This window comes from Mesocricetus auratus, unplaced genomic scaffold (assembly GCF_017639785.1).
Source record: "Mesocricetus auratus isolate SY011 unplaced genomic scaffold, BCM_Maur_2.0 Super-Scaffold_100006, whole genome shotgun sequence".
Classification (NCBI taxonomy): Eukaryota; Metazoa; Chordata; class Mammalia; order Rodentia; family Cricetidae; genus Mesocricetus; species Mesocricetus auratus.
In genome coordinates, this window is record NW_024429190.1 from 46,491,368 (window position 1) to 46,507,479 (window position 16,112).

A 16,112-nucleotide genomic window follows, 5' to 3' on the forward strand; every position below is an offset into this window, starting at 1 on the left:
GACATGATCTCCTCTGTTCAACCGGAGGTTTCCTGTGGCTTTTGTATAAACTTACAGCATGGAGAAAGACACACCAGACTCTGGCAACAACGCAGAAAAGTGTTGAGTGTAACTAATCCTTGCTCAAAGATCCGATCTTTGTAGACCAAGGCTTGCACTCAGCTGTGAGAGCTGAGACCAAATAACAAGCGCCTATGTTTGTCCATTTGAGAAAAATATGGTGTTGAAGAAGCTTAGGAAAAAAAAATTGTCCAAGAGAAACATGTGGAGTCAGCACTCGTGGGAGCCACAGCTGTACCTGAGACAGCAGAGTAAGAGTAGACAGTGTGGACTCAAGTCATCAAAGTAGAAACTGAACTTCTCGACACACAAACAGTACTGAGGTGTGTCTGCTACGAATTGTGGGGCATGATTCCCACATAGCTATAAGGCAAGTCTTTCTCAGTGTAAACTATTTGCAATGAATGTGTAATGGTGAAGAAATCTCCCGGGAATATTATTGCTTCCAAAAGAAGGTATAGTTTGCTAGAAGATTATTTAAAATAAAAAATTAAAAGTCTTTTTGTATTTATATTAGCAACAGAAAAATACAATTGTAAAGTTCCAAATATATTTCTGTGGCTGTTTCTTTCTTAATAAGATGAAAAGAAAATTTGAAAGTAATCCAAAAAAATTTTGTCCAAGCACTTTTTTTTAAGGCCAAGGTAAATTTAGATAGTAAAAGAGGGTATAGTTATGCTCTCCCCCCACATACATCTATGAGGGATAATGGTTAGACTCTTAACTGATGGAGATAAAAGCTAATTAATTAAACATTTCATATCGAACAAGAAGTGAAATTTTATGGAAGTAAAATTGGACATTAGTTTCCACCTACAAAAAAAATCTTAACACCAAACCCTCTCTGTCTTCAGTCTTCTCCCACCTAATAAATTAGGTCAGTGTTCAACTTCTTACTTTCCAAATACAAAGAATTTACCATTTGCACAATAAAGATATCATTATTCCCTCTAAAATTCACAAAAACCATTATTTGCGTTTCCAAATGCTGCTGTCTTATATTCAATATCACTGAGAGATAGTGAGATGTTTACTGTCTTTCATTTTGGGTAGAAAGTTCATCAATAAATGGTATCAATGTGAACAGTGTTATGAATTTTAGGACAGTTAAGTGTTCAATGCTGATTTTTTTTTTAACTCAATTCTCCCTGACAAGACTGAAAGTGACATGTTAAATTGCATTTGGAGGAAAGGAGGCTGACTCTTTGAGAGGTTATGTAACTTGTCCAACAAAGTGATGGACACAGACTCCTTGTTAGGGAACCCGTTTCCCCCCAGACATTGTTTTCCAAGTGCACGTACTCCCTTCTTCAGAGATGCTGATAATCAAAGTGTAGTCCCTGCCCTTTCTGACTTGTAGCCTACATCTTTCACTTAGCTTAACTCTTACACACCAAGTCTATCACTGGGGCTGCCGGTAGCCCGTCCCCCACACCATCTATCCCTCCCCTTGCTCTCCTGTCTCTGTCTCCCTCTGTCTCCAAGCTGTAACCTATCACCTTAACCGGGACATGGAACCAGGAACCCACGCATGCTCGTTTTTACAAATCAGAAACTTAAAGTCCTGTCACTTTATCTAGCACTCTCTTTGCTGATTAATTATTTACCAAACACTAGTTCTTCTACTGGATGTTCAGCTCCACCCAGACTTCTTGTACTCAGTAGCACATGCCCGGTATTTGGAATCTGCATCCCACAGACTTTGAGTAAATGCTCATTATACAATAAATGGAACATTCTAATGTTTAATAATAAAAAGGTGTTTTCATGGTTCGGAATACCAACTTCACAGACAATTCTAACTCTGATTTTTGCCACAAGAATTAGAATTTATTATGTTAAATTTTTGAAATAAGATTTCCATCAGTTAAAGAATTTTGGTGTGCATACATGTTATTTTTATTTACACACACAAAAACAAAACATCCATTCTGTTAAGCTATGCAAAGCATCAGGAGTGGGAAGTCTTCAGTTCCTCACATGTAGGCAAATCTTTGATTTTACTCTAAAAATGTAAAAACAATACTAATACAGGATAAACGTTTTCACAGACCACAAGCTGCGTTTTAGTTCTGAGGTATAAGTGGAAGACATAATCAGTCCTCACGAACATCTAGTTCCATACTTCCAAGGATGTGAAGACAGAGTCTCTTTATCACGTCACTAGTTCTAACACCTGCAAACAGATGTTGTGAACCATGGATGACCAAAGCACTTGAGATGTGCTATGGCTATTTGTTCCTTCCTGCTCTGCTACAGTGAACCCTACCATGCTATCCAGCAGAGACCTCATTCAGTTTGCATCCCCAAGTGACTGCATGGAACAAGGGCACCCTCTCCCTGTCTCTTAGCAACCACAATGCCTTTCCGCAAGTAGGTAACAGGCACATATTAGGCCACTGACATACTGAGTATGGTTAACAGTGTGACAAAGTTTAAATACATTGTAATCTATACACTAAGTGATGACAGGCACTGAAGCAGTGTCTTTATGTTTCAGTTGTCCTTACAGGCTCTGTGAAAATATGATGTCCTGATAGCTCTTTGTCCAGCTACTTAAACTATTACTTCTTTTGTTCTCTCCTCTGGAATATTATTTCAAACTTGATGTAATTGTATCATTGAATATACACTGCATGTTAATTCCTGTAGCCTGTGTCTATAAATAACAGTGACTTTTGCTAATAAACTTCATCAAGTGAAATCACTACTGCCTCACGATTCCCTGGTTATATTTTCTTTTTTTAATAATATTTTATTGACCTATATACTCCACTTCCCTCCTACCGCTCCCTTTCACCCTCGCCCCCTGCGCCCAATTTACTCAAGAGATTTTTCCCCTTCCTAGGCAAATCCATGTATGTCTCTCTTAGGATCCTCTTTGTTACCTAGGTTCTGTGAGGATGTGGTCTGTATGCTGATTATCCTTTGCTTTATGTCTAATATCTACTTATGAGTGAGTACATATTATATTTATATTTCTGCATCTGGGTTACCTCACAAGATGGTTATATTTCCTAAAAGCCATCTGATTAGTTTCTTCCTAATGATATAAAGTTATTGTATTCTACTCTATTAAAAATACTGCCGGGCATTGGTGGCGCTCGCCTTTAATCCCAGCACTTGGGAGGCAGAGGCAGGCAGATCTCTGTGAGTTCGAGGCCAGCCTGGTCTACAGAGCGAGTTCCAGAACAGCCTCCAAAACAATATAGAGAAACCCTGTCCCCCCCCCAAAAAAAACAACAACAAAATACTTCTTGACAATTTATGTTGGAGAGGATGTGGAGAAAGGGGAATACTTCTCCACTGCTGGTGGGAATGCCAACTTGTGCAGCCACTTTGGAGACAGGTATGGAGATTCCTCAGGAAAATGGAAATCAGTCTACGACAAAATCCAGCAATTCCACTCTTAGGAATGTAGCCAAAAGATGCCCATTCATACAATAAGGACGTCTGCTCCACTATGTTCATAGCAGCATTATTTGTAATACCCAGAACCTGGAAGCACCTAGATGCTCCTCAACTGAAGAGTGGATAGAGACAGTGTGGAACATTTACACAATGGAGTACTACTCAGCTGAAAAAAACAATGGAATCTTGAAATTTGCAGGCAAATGGATGGTACTAGAAGAAACCATCCTGAGTGAGGCAACCTAGTCACAAAAAAACCAAACATGGTATGTAGTCACTCATATATGGATTTTAGACATAGATCTGGGAAGTGCCAGCCTACAATCCCACTGCTAGAGAGTGTGAAACAGGGAGGATCCTAAGAGAGATATGCATGTTACCCCAGAGAAGGAGAATGGGACAGGATCTCCTGAGCAGATTGGGAGCATGGGGGGAGGGGAGAGGGAGCTGGGAAAAAGAGGGGGGGAGAAAAGAAGGGGAGAGGAGGACATGGGGGAGCAGGAAGGTTGAGTTGGGGGAAGAATAGAGGTGAGCAGGATGAGAGATACCATAATAGAGGGAGTCATTATAGGTCTGAGGAGAGATCTGGCACTAGTGAGATTTCCAGAGATCTACAAGGATGACACCAACTGGCAAACTAAGCAATAGTGGAGAGGCTACCTTAAATTCCCTTCCCTAATAATGAGTTTGATGACTACCTATATGCCATCCTAGAGCCTTAATCCAGTGGCTGATGGAAGCAGAAGCAGACACCCACAGCTAAACACTGAACTGAACTCCTGGAACTCATTGGCAGAGAGAGGAGTGATGAGCAAAGGGGTCAATACTGGGCTGGTGAAACCAACAGAGACAGCTGACCTGAACAAGGGGGAGCTCTTGGACCCCCAACTGATGGCTGAGAGGCCAGCATGGGACTGATCCAGACCCCCTAAATTTGAGTGTCAGAGAGGAGGCCTGTGTGAGTATGTGTGAATGAATGAATATAGGTGCCCACAAAGGCTGGAAGAGGATATCAGATCCCCTGAAACTTAAATCATATGTAATTGTGAGTTTTCTGATACTGTGCTTGGAACCAGGTCCTCTACGGGAGCAGTACATATCCTCAAACACAGAGCCGGCTCTCCAGGTCCAGATTCCATGCTGTAAATGGAGGACCCCCGAAGTTCTTGAGTGAAAAACAAAATAACAAGCAAACTTCAAACCAACAACACAAAGCCTAACAAATTATGTGTGCTCCACAAAAAAAAGCGGGTTAAGCCAAGAAAGAAAAGAGTACAAAGAGGCAGAAATTATAGTGAGGCCCAGTCCCCAGGGGTTGGCAAATCCAGACATAATTTAAAGAAAAAAAGTCAGAGGGAACAAACTAAGGAAAAAGAATTCCTTCAGTTTTCCTGCTTGTGGGCCCAAGCAAGATATCAACAATCAAGAGGACCAGGGTGTCTTACACACACACACACACACACACACACACACACACACACACACACACACACACACACACAGAGTTATATAGCCTCAGTGTCTACTGTTACTTAGAGCCTTGAGGCCACCAATGCAATGCCCAATCACTCCGATTCTAATTTTTTTCTCTTTTTAATAATACTAATGAAGTAATATTACTATTTGTGAAATCTCGGACTGTGCATTCATAAAAAAAGACTTCCTCAGCCTCCTTCACCCAAATCTGACTCTTTTAAAACACAGCAAGAGGTCATTCAAGAGGTCATTTTTAGACGTGCAGAGAAGTACTGTAAAACAACTGGAATCAACAAAAACCCACAATATTAAACTCAATGTTGGCTCCCTCAGATAAGAAAGTTAAAAGAGAATACAGAAAAAAGGTCTAAAGTTACTTGGGGGCATTCATTGTACGAGGGAAACCAACTTCTTCTTTCCAACCAAGGAGTTTTAAAAATAGCAAAGTCACTGCTACTTTCTTTCAATAAGACAAGATAAATGGAGAGGAAATTCAGAATACTAAAATACAATGAGAAGAAATCAAGGCATCTAATAAGGTAAAAACCCCAATGTTTAACTTTAAAAATAAAAAGTACAATAAAAACCTCCTTTATATTTAGTTTGGAGATTATTTCAATTAGTTAGAAACTGTTCAAATGCAATTTTATCTTCATGCCGATTACTATATTTAAGTTAATTTCTTTTATTAATAAATTATAAACCTAAGAGAACACTGTACCAAGAATTCCTTGATATTAATCTGTAGTGAGATATCCACCCCGCCCGCATCTGTAGCACGGGCGTGGTCACAGGTGCGGGCATGACGGAGATCGGGTTTAGGTCTGGGATCCACACACAGGTGGCTCTCTCTGGCTTCCTGTCTGGTGAGGGAGAACAGCCTGGGTGGATCCTTGGAGCAGGAACCTGTGGCTGTCGTCTGCCTCTTATGTACGTGACTTCTCTCTGAATAAAATTATATGTAACCTATATTGAACCTAGTCCCATGAATCTTGGTCCGTGCACCCACATTAATCTATTAGAAATGACTTCAGGAAAAGAAATGCAATTCTATTTGTTTTTAAGTTGAATAGGCATTTTAAAGGGCCTATACTATAAATTACGTAGCTTAAGAAAATAAAATTAATACACATTTGAGCCAGGTTATACACGAAAAATTAAATACTTACAATATCTTCTATTATCTCTTTGATAGCTGCCACAGCTAAAATAAATAAGAGAGGAACCAGTGTTGTGTAACGACCTGTTGGTGACACATCAGGTATTTGCTGGATAAGAAAAAAGGCGAGAAAACTTCAGTGAGAATCAGAACGTTTATAAGAAAACCTAAGAGAACAAAGTCATGGGGTCTTCTCAAACATTCCTCCCTGATTTTGCTAGTACTGGGTCAAATATCTGCACAACAAGTTAATGTGATTGATTAGAAATATACAGTCCATAGAGTTAACACAGTATAAGATTAAAAAAAGACAAAGTAGCACATAAGACACATCACCATCAAATGATGGCTTAGAAATGCAATAAATATCTGCAGAAATGTCTTCTACACATCTAATATGAATAAATCAGGTCACAAAACAATGTTCATTTCATTGTCCCTTTTTGTTCATCTAAATCAAAAACTAATGCTTGGAGCCAGAAGGAAGACTAGAGGGACACACCCTAATTTTAACAACAGTTACCTCTGGTGCCGGAATAGCTGGTTTCATTTTTCTTTATGCTTTGCTGCGTTTTCAACTCCTTTTGCTAACAGTAAACATTTACTATTTTTTTCCAGTTTTTTGAGACAGTGTTTCTCTGTGACTTTGGTGGCTGTCCTGGAACTAGCTCTTGTAGACCAGCCTGGTCTCCAATTCAGAGATCCGCCTGCCTCTGCCTCTCGAGTGCTGGGATTAAAGGCGTGCACCACCACCGCCCAGCTAACATTTACTATTTTTAATGCATATCTTTTCTTAATACACTCATTACAACTAACTTAAATGTTTCTGTAAGCAATGATTTTGATAGTGAGCTATTCCATATTGATACTTCCACTAAAATAAAACTAGCTGGACACTTTGGGGGAAACGTCTCTCCCCATTTCAATGCCTAGAATGAACACTTCTTGCCATCAAATTTATAGATCATACCAAGTATTTGAATAGGCATGAAGCCGAAGGCTCTGAAGGGTAGAGGACGTCTGATACTGTGGGCATGCGGCAGCGCCAGCAGCAGGGCATACGCACTCTAGCTGGCTGATCCCTCTGCCTTTCTATAAGCCTCAGAGTATTGGTGGAGGCTTTCCCACTTCCTGCCCACTAGCTTTGAACAGACGTTTGGAGATGGAACTTTACCTGGAGCAGGGCAATAAAGAGAAAGAATGAATTAGCTGCTCTTCTGAACTGAGAGTAGAGGAATCTCGGCAGGAATGTGATCACGTTGTATTTTGCAGTACTGGAAAGCAAAAAAACAAAAACAAAAACAAAAAGAAACATGTAGCTTGGCGCCTCCACAATTAGCACCCATGTTTTCATTTGTCTTCTCTGGCCGGTTATCATGCTGAACAGTACTAGGAGCAACTTGCAAAGAAAGGCAATTTTAGATAAGATACCGAACTAACTAACATATCAACAGAAGAACATGAGCCTTCTAGTAGGACCAGAGAGTGTAAACAGCTTCCTAGAAAACCAGGCAAACAGCTTTTTCTGCTGTACTACCTATGTGCTCTCTCTATGGCCATGCTAGGAATGTGGTGGGTACTCCACAATGTCCAGAATCAGTAAGACACGAACCCGTTGGTCTTGGAAACATCTAGGCCTTCCTTCCTCTTGCTAAAAAATAGAAGGAAGATTAAAGACCTATGTCATATTCTTTAACAGAAATACTACTGGAGAATCTGCAATGTTGTAAAGATTATTTGCAAAAGGGTACAACTTAAATATGGTATGTCTGCCCGGAAAGAAAACCAGTATTTGAGGTATTCATGTGGTCCAAAGCTACCTAGAACCTACTGCTTATGTGGAATCTTTTCATGACTGTTGAAATTAAAACCTTATGGTTTACAGTAAGGAAGACATTCTCAAAGTGCATGGTATCACACGTGCTATATTACAACTATCCAAACCTATACTTTAAGACTCTAGCTAAAACAAACAAACCAAACCTCCAAAAATTCTTGGTATAGAATTGCAAGAATCATTCCTAAGCTGTTAAAACTTGGCATGCAAAAATAATACACTGCAACATTAACAGGTTTAGAGAGATGACAACTGCCCAGGGGCAGCTTTGATTATTCACAATTCCTGGAGTATAGCTGCTGTCCCTTCTGCTACGCCCTACATCAGGGGCTTTTGATTTTATCCTTTTCTTTTCTTTTCACTTGATATACTGGTTATTGAACCCAGAACTTTATAAATGCTAGACAAAGGCATTCTACCACAAGCCATGTCATAGCCAGCATTTCTTTCCTGGACAGAAGGCAGTGGAACAGCAGACCATCCTAACTGAATGGAGAGTTCTTGCTAACTCACTCCACCAAATCTCTTTGAAACAGGGTTTCTTTCTCCGTATAACTGTCCTAGCACTTACTCTGTAGACCAGGCTGGCTATGAACTCTCAGAGATCCACCTGCCTCTGCCTCCAGGGTGCTGGGAATAAAGATGTGAGCTACATACTTGCTAGGCATTTTCTTCCCACCCATCCTGTTCTACCATCCAGTCCTCCCATACCTTCTCCCAGCCCATCCTACCTGACGTGATTGTTGCAGAATTTTGTCAGCTGAGGCTGGTTGATGAATATGGTTCTTACTTCTTCCTGATCAGCCAGAGAGGTCTTCTCTGAGACATCATCTGTCTTCTCGTAACCTGAAAGATACATCTTCTTAGTGGACAAGACATGTTTCAATAGCTGGGCAGTGGTGGCGCATTCCTTTAACCCCAGCATTGGGAAGGCAGAGGCAGGCAGATCTCTGAGTTCAAGGCCAGCCTGGTCTACAAAGTGAGTTCCAGGACAGGCAGGGCTACACAGAGAAACCCTGTCTTGAAAAACCAAAAAGGAAAAAAAGAAATGTTTTATTTTATTATCCTTATTTAGACAAAACCCATATTTCAAATCCATTCTACAATGTCAAATCTGACACGGCTGCATGCTTTCCCTTACCAGCACTGTTCCTTTATAACAAAAAGTAAAACTCATATAATATTTTTGCTAGGGGTACCATTTTAATATTTATGTAAAAATGGTACACTTCAAAACCAATAAGATTTATTCATCTTTCCTATATAGATGTCTGACTTAGTCTCTTCCATTTCACACAAAGATACCCAAAAGTCAGTAATTTTGGACCAGTTTATGCGACAGTTTAGGTAAAATTAAAAAATAGTAATCTAAAATACATTTTAAAATTTAAACATCATAATGAATATTTTTATTTCTATTTGGATGGAAATCGAAAAACGTTTAATATTAAGGTTTAAGTAGGCAGTCCTCAATGATCCAACCAACTGCACTCATCTAATCCTCCAATTAGGAGCAAGCTCTCTAACTTCATTCTCAAGCCCCTCACACAACTGTTAAGCTACCCACGGGCACCGCAACGGTGCAATCAATGTCTCCTGAGGCACTCCTAGCTGCAAGACTGACAAAACCACAAAAAACAAACAAACAAACAGGTCCCAGAGCTGACAGAACAGGAACATGTTTTAAGGGCTCATTGTTATTTCTTAGTGAAAAAAAGGAGGAGGTGATGCGGGCTATTGCCAAGACCTTGAGTCGGATCCCTGGCACCATAACAAAAAGAGTCAAACAAACAAACAAACAAACAAACAGGATTGAATTAAGTTAAACCCTTTCTCCTCTGCAGTGAAGGGACACCAACACTTTCTAAAAAAATCCATTTGTCTTCATTTTCCACCTTTCAGTGCCAACTCTTCCCATGAAACCTGCTGACATGTGGCCTTCTGAAGTGTTCTTCAGCTTTGTGGAAGGCAGAGGAGCTTCTCTGGGTCCATAGCCCCAAGGGCCAACTCCTCCCCCACAGCACACTTACCAGGACGTTTTCTGGCTCTCTGGTTATGAGTCAGTCTCCCCCTACCAGAAGAGGAGCTGTCTGGGGTATTTGGTGTGTCACTCATCTTCTCCACACAGGTCAACAAACAACAGCTACTCAACAAATGTTTGCCCAATAAATATACCCCAAAGGACAAAGAAGTGGTTGTCTCCACTGCCCCATGTGGAGGGCAAAAGAAAACTTCTCCACCCACTGATAAAGATACTGATAACCAAGACGTGGTGACAGACAAATGACACAGACAAGCTTGCCTGTGGAGCACAGATACGGTAGGAGACTCAGGGAGATGCTAAGAAGTGGATCAGGGAAGCAGCCCCTACTGGGGCCGGAAGTGCAGGCAGGGAAGGGGTGGACTGGCTGTCATGCTGAGGAAGCACTTAGGCCAGCTCAAGTCTGAGAAAGCAGTCTGAAGTCTAGTCTCTGCTTGGCAGGGAGCCACTAAGCTTTCCAGGATCAGAGTTACAATTTATCCGCATTGTCCTGAAGGTCACGGCTCCCTTCTAGGTTCAATCATTCCCATTTTTCAGCTCTAAAGAGGCCAGTTTTGCCCACAGTCACGGCATGTTACTACATCATATTTTAGATGCAAGACAAACTTCACCCTCTACTTTTGAATTATCCTAATTTCACATAGGGATTGGGGCGTGGATCATTTGGTAAAGCACTTGCTGTGCAAGGGTGAAGACCTGAGTTTATATCTCCAGAAATTAAATAAATGCAGAGCACGCATGGTAATGCACCCATAATCCCAGCATGAGGGAGGTAGAGATAGGCGATTCCAAGAGTCAGCTAACAAGCTAGACAGGCTGAATTGTCAAGCTTTGAGATCAAATGGGAGACCCTGCCTCCATATCTAATAAGGTAAAGACTGACTGAGGAAGACACCCCATGTCACCTGAGTAATATCTTTAGATGGGACTTTAGAGTATTGCATTTTTGAGAGCCTAGCCCTTTGGTAATTTTATCCAAGGAGTAATGGATCAGTCCTCCTGAGAGGTTTGGAATAAGGTCTCAAATGTTACTAGGGTGAGCAGGATAGCATATGCTGACCTTTCATGTTAATTTGTATTTAAGAATTCCTACACTACCTTCCTGGGTCAAAGGGATTGGAATCTCTTTTTTCTTTTTGTTCTTACATGAGAATCTGAGTAATTAAAAAAATCCTAATGGATTAGCACAGGCTCAAGGAAGATTAGACAAAGAACTCTCTAAAAGACAAGGAACTCCTCTTATTTGAACCAAATCGAGGCCAGTGGGTCATGAATTTGACCTCATCCTTAGACTGGGTTAGGGTGAAAACATATTCCCTTCATGCAATTTGATAGCTGTTCAATGTACACCCCACAAGCTAGTTTTTAAACAGATGTTTGTGTTGTTTTAAGACAGGGCCTCATGTCATCTGGCCTTGAACCTGGTGTTTCTCAGAGGATGACCTTCAGCTTCTGATCCTCCTGCCTCATCTCCTGGACCCCAGGATCATCAGTCATGAAGACCTCATAAAGAGGGGGTGGGGGTCAGGTATTCCTGCTCAGCTCTTAGTGTATAGTGGTAGTAAGAGCAATCCAAGAGGGAAATTTCCTCTGTCTCCACCCTAGAGAGGTCAAAATTCAGAGGGCATTCCTTTTGCCACACAGTTCCATCTCTGTTTTAAGAAGAGAATGGATGTCCCTTAGGAGTGGTTTGGTAACCCAGGGGGCTTGCTTGATATTTTCACTAAGCCTTAAACTTACTAGCAGTTCTTAATCTACCTGTCCAGACTCCTACAGATTCCTGAGAGCTCGGCCATCTTTACCGGAAACAGGAAGAAGTTTGTGAAGCCATTGTTTTAGGATGGGTTCTCACTTAGTTGTCCTGGTCAGCCAGGCCCTCTCAAGCCACCTTTGTTATGAAGTCACGCTGGCGAAACTGGCTAGGAGAGGGAAATGCATCGTTATCACACTCTCTAGCATTCTTGGCAGTTTTTCCTACTATAAAATTGCACAGAGAGCACACAGCACTCATGCAGTCAATGGAAATTGACCCTAAAGCATTGATTTACTGTCCTGAGAACTCCTCTGTGACCTCTCTTCTCCGGGTTAGTACCGAGAAGCTCTGGATGGAACTTGGAAACCAAAATCTCTTTGAACCTATAGCTGGTAAATGTCAAGGCAAACAATAAACATATTAGGCGGTTATTCTCATTAGTATCCTAATTTACAAACCAGAAATGTTGTGTGTCCATCTCCAGGAAAAATTGGTATAATATGACAGAGTCTGTATACAAGGTACTTATAAAATACTTGATATTCACTAAATACATGATACAAATAATCGATGGTGCTTGAAGAGTGAGTAGGGGCGAATTCAGATGCTGGGTCCCTGAGAAGGGGAGGCTGTCACAGTGTCTCAGAGTGGTAACTCCTTCCTGGCAGAGCAAGTGTGAGCTCCTCTGCTCCCCTGGCTACATGGAAAGTTTCCTAAATATTCCACTTGATCCACAGAAGCCCTTAGTTGTCTGATGAGTTCCCAGTTGAGCAAAGCCAGAGCAGCAATATGCTGAGAACAGACCTCTTTCTCAAGAGGATGCAAGCTCCCCAAACGTTTAAGACACATAAATCCAAAATTGTTAATCAGTTTTGGATGGGAGACAATGTCGTAGGAACTAGAGGAATTAATGTCCCAGCAGAAGAAAGTTGATCCAACAACATATCCCATAGAGTCACTTGCCTCTTAGAAAGGCAACAAAGTTCACAAATTCTTAAGACTCCAGGCAGGTGGTAAAGAATGCTGGTATATTTTAACTGTGTAGAATCACTGAACCATGCTTCCTATGGTACTGTTTCTAGACTAACGGAAACCTCCCAGCTGAGCTGATTCTCCTAAGTTGGCTTATCTGGAAAGTCAAGTGAGTCGTCATGTGTCTCAGAAGAACCAAAGTAGTTCACCCACTGGTGACCGCATGAAACAGGAACCCAACAGCATTGGGCTCACATAACCTAATGCACTTAATTCCACAAAAGGTCAGATGCATTCACAGGACCAAACTCTTCAGTCCGTTGAAGACCCTGGCAATGGTGCCATGATACATTACCACTTCTCTATAGAGCTGCCAATGTGTAACTCTGTAACTCTGACCAACCACCTTCTCCAAATTCAAACTGATATCTAACCTTTTGACAGAATTCAAACCAAAGCCTAGGAACCAATATGTTCCTATAAAATGACTTTGTTTATGTTATATGTTGAGGGGAAGAGGAACAAGGAAGAGAAAGAAACACACACACACACACACGAGAGAGAGAGAGAGAGAGAGAGAGAGAGAGAGAGAGAGAGAGAGAGAGAGAGAGAGAGAGAGAGAGAGAGAGAGAGAGAATGCTCATATACTTATTTCCCAAGTTCCTAAGTTCTCCAAAGTGTACCATTTTGGCTATCAAATACAAACATATAGATGAAGGGTAATAATAACTCCAGGGGCATAGTCACTTTCCAATGCTTTTAAATGAGCAACGCTTTATTCTTAGAAACCAATCTCATTATCAATACCATCATTGTTTTGAACTACCTCAGGTATCCTATTCCTACACACACACAAAGCACAGACACACACACACACACACACACACACACACACACACACACAATGTCATACTGAACAGTGAGTTCTGGCTGCAAAAAGGATTTAATTTTGCACCTATCATTTTTATCTTTGCCTACCAGTGTAACAGACTCATGGGGCTATAGATGCACACTTCTTCAGCATATTTTGGAGTTTCCAGAATCACTCAGGCATTCATTCCCAGTTCCTAGGATCTCAGCTAGAAACTTGACAACTACTGATATGATTTGTGTCTTTAGAAATATATACTCTTAAGAAGAATTTCATACAGGTATATAATAAAATACGTTCATATCTATCTCTTATTTCATCTCTATATTTCTTCCAATGTAATTCCCCTCCACTTCACCCTAAGTCCAATTAATGCTCTGTAAATATATAGAGCCATTACTGGGTCATGGACACCTTCAAAACAAATTGCTTCTTCCTCCCTCCTCCGTAAGGGGCGGGGGGCCTGGAAAGCACTCCTCTACCTATCTGCTTAAAGGAAAATTTCTACAGCACCAACTGGCAAACAGTGGTCTTCTTTGACTAGAGCGTGTAGCAGCTCCAGAAAGCCCCTCATGTAACGCTGTACTTGGCAAGGTTTGTGACTTCCCCAAGTCATCAGTCAAAATAGTCTTCCAGAATTCAGGTACAGCTGTCACTGAAATGAACAATGTGGTGGCTGAGATTTTAAATGTCCCTTAAAAACCTGCTGTCAAAGGCTTGGTTATTTCCTATGACACTACTGGGAGGTGGTTCTTAGGAGGGAGGACCTGAGGCCTAAGGGGAGACAGCTAGGTAATTAAGGACAGACCTCTGAAGGGGACATCACTACCTGGCTTGCTCTTGTACTCCCTCTCTTTCCCTTTCTCTCTGCCTCCTCCTTGCTGTCTCCTTCTCCTTCCCTGCCTCCTCCTCCTCCTCCCTGCTCCTCCTCCTCTTCCTTTTGTCTCTTCACTCTCTACCTGTCACAAGGTATGGATTCCTGATAGTATTACTTGGCAAATCTAACAGCATTTCTTTGACCATGAACTCCATGCCAAAATATGCTGCATTGCTGCAGGCCCAAAGTGATGGGTCCAACCTGGGCTGAAAATATGAAACACAAGCACAAATAACTTTATTCCTTATAAGTTCATTATCTCACATATTTTGTTCTAGCAACAGAAAGCTGACTAATACACCTTTTTTTAATGATAAGGAGTATAGTATAGTGATTCCGTAATTCAGAATTCTAGCTATACTGAAGATATAAATTTAGTAATACCCTACTTGATTTATATCTAATCTCAGTGGAGACAGTTTTGTTTTCTGATATCATCATTTCAACTAATGATAAAATTACTTAGAATGCCCTAAGCAAACATAAAATCAAAGATTTACCAGGTCACGGTCTTTATTTTTAGTTACACTATGACCAAAGGGTGTGTACAAAGTTCTGAAGAACCTAAAATAGCAGCAGAGGGAAATAAATAGTCACCTAATACTCGTCACTAACGAGACACTGCTTGGCATTTGCATACAAGAATATAAAAGTAACATGCTGAAGGCAACCATTTCACCCCTTCAGCAATAATTCCTGTTATGAACAAATGAAGGCTGGAGGTGTGACAGCATCTTAGTTGCCCTTGTGAAGTGAACACCCACTCCCCTTTCTCAGTGGTGCCTATGACTAAACCCCTGCCCAGGCTGTGGGGCCAGTCCTGGTTCCTCTACTGATTCCATACATCACTGCACAATGCCTCCCTGGTTGTGTCTTATTCTTGTTAAACGAGGAAGCAGGACTGATAAACTGTAGCACTCAGAAGTCAATGTCTCCTGGGTAAGAGTAGAAAGTCAACAGCATGTGCGTTTATAAGAACAAGGAAATTAAAGGAGCAAGCCTTTATGGGCATGCTTTACAAAACCAGCTGACCTAACCTGCAGTCAATGCTGACTTATGACTCTTGCCAAATCTCTGTATTTGAAGACACAATGCAGCAGCCATTAGCTTTTACCAGCAGCCACCTGGAATCTTCTGAGCAGTCACTGCTGGGTTACCAAGTCGGTAGACCTTAACTTTCCTCCTCCCTCTGCCCAGACGCAGAATGTGCTTTCATGCCACAAAGCATAAAACAACCAAGGACACAAAGGCTCAAAGGTTATCCATGTAGAAAGGTTCAATCCTCATCACAAATACCACAATCCAATCAACAAAACTTAATCCCATCATTTGCTAGGTCAACATACTTAATGTCTATGGGAAGGCATTTTAAAAACCATTATAGAAACAGCAGAAGATAAGATTCCCGCTTCGGAGTTTATTCTCTAGAGTAGAGGAAGATAATTACAGGTCCTTGTAAGGGAGATGAAGGAAATGGCTAGCAGGTAGTGAAAGCCCATTAAAGTTCCCTATTCTTGCTGTGGTTACAGTTTTTGCAGACATCAGTGCTTTGCCCAGGATGGGTGATGCTTCATACAGGTCTGAGAAGGCCTCTTGAGAGAAGCTAAATTGAGGTCATAGCGACAGTAAGAAAAGATAAGGGATAACATTGACTC

General features: G+C 41.2%; 1 protein-coding gene across 4 annotated transcripts in view; it reads right to left on the reverse strand.

Moving 5' to 3' along the window:
- Positions 1-16,112, reverse strand: part of Atp8a1 (ATPase phospholipid transporting 8A1) — a 221,849-nt gene that overhangs the window by 177,477 nt on the left and 28,260 nt on the right. For 2 of the 4 annotated variants that reach the window (XM_021229668.2, XM_021229666.2), the window contains exons 1-4: positions 9,974-10,413; positions 8,675-8,789; positions 7,281-7,380; positions 6,117-6,215 (exon numbers count right to left, since the gene is read on the reverse strand). In XM_021229668.2, the coding sequence (XP_021085327.1) occupies positions 6,117-6,215; positions 7,281-7,380; positions 8,675-8,789; positions 9,974-10,058 (399 nt within the window). In that variant the 5' untranslated portion in view covers positions 10,059-10,413. Of the gene's footprint in view, positions 1-6,116; positions 6,216-7,280; positions 7,381-8,674; positions 8,790-9,973; positions 10,414-16,112 lie in introns of those variants that run through there. The other 2 variants (XM_021229667.2, XM_040747152.1) reach the window with 2 other exon arrangements.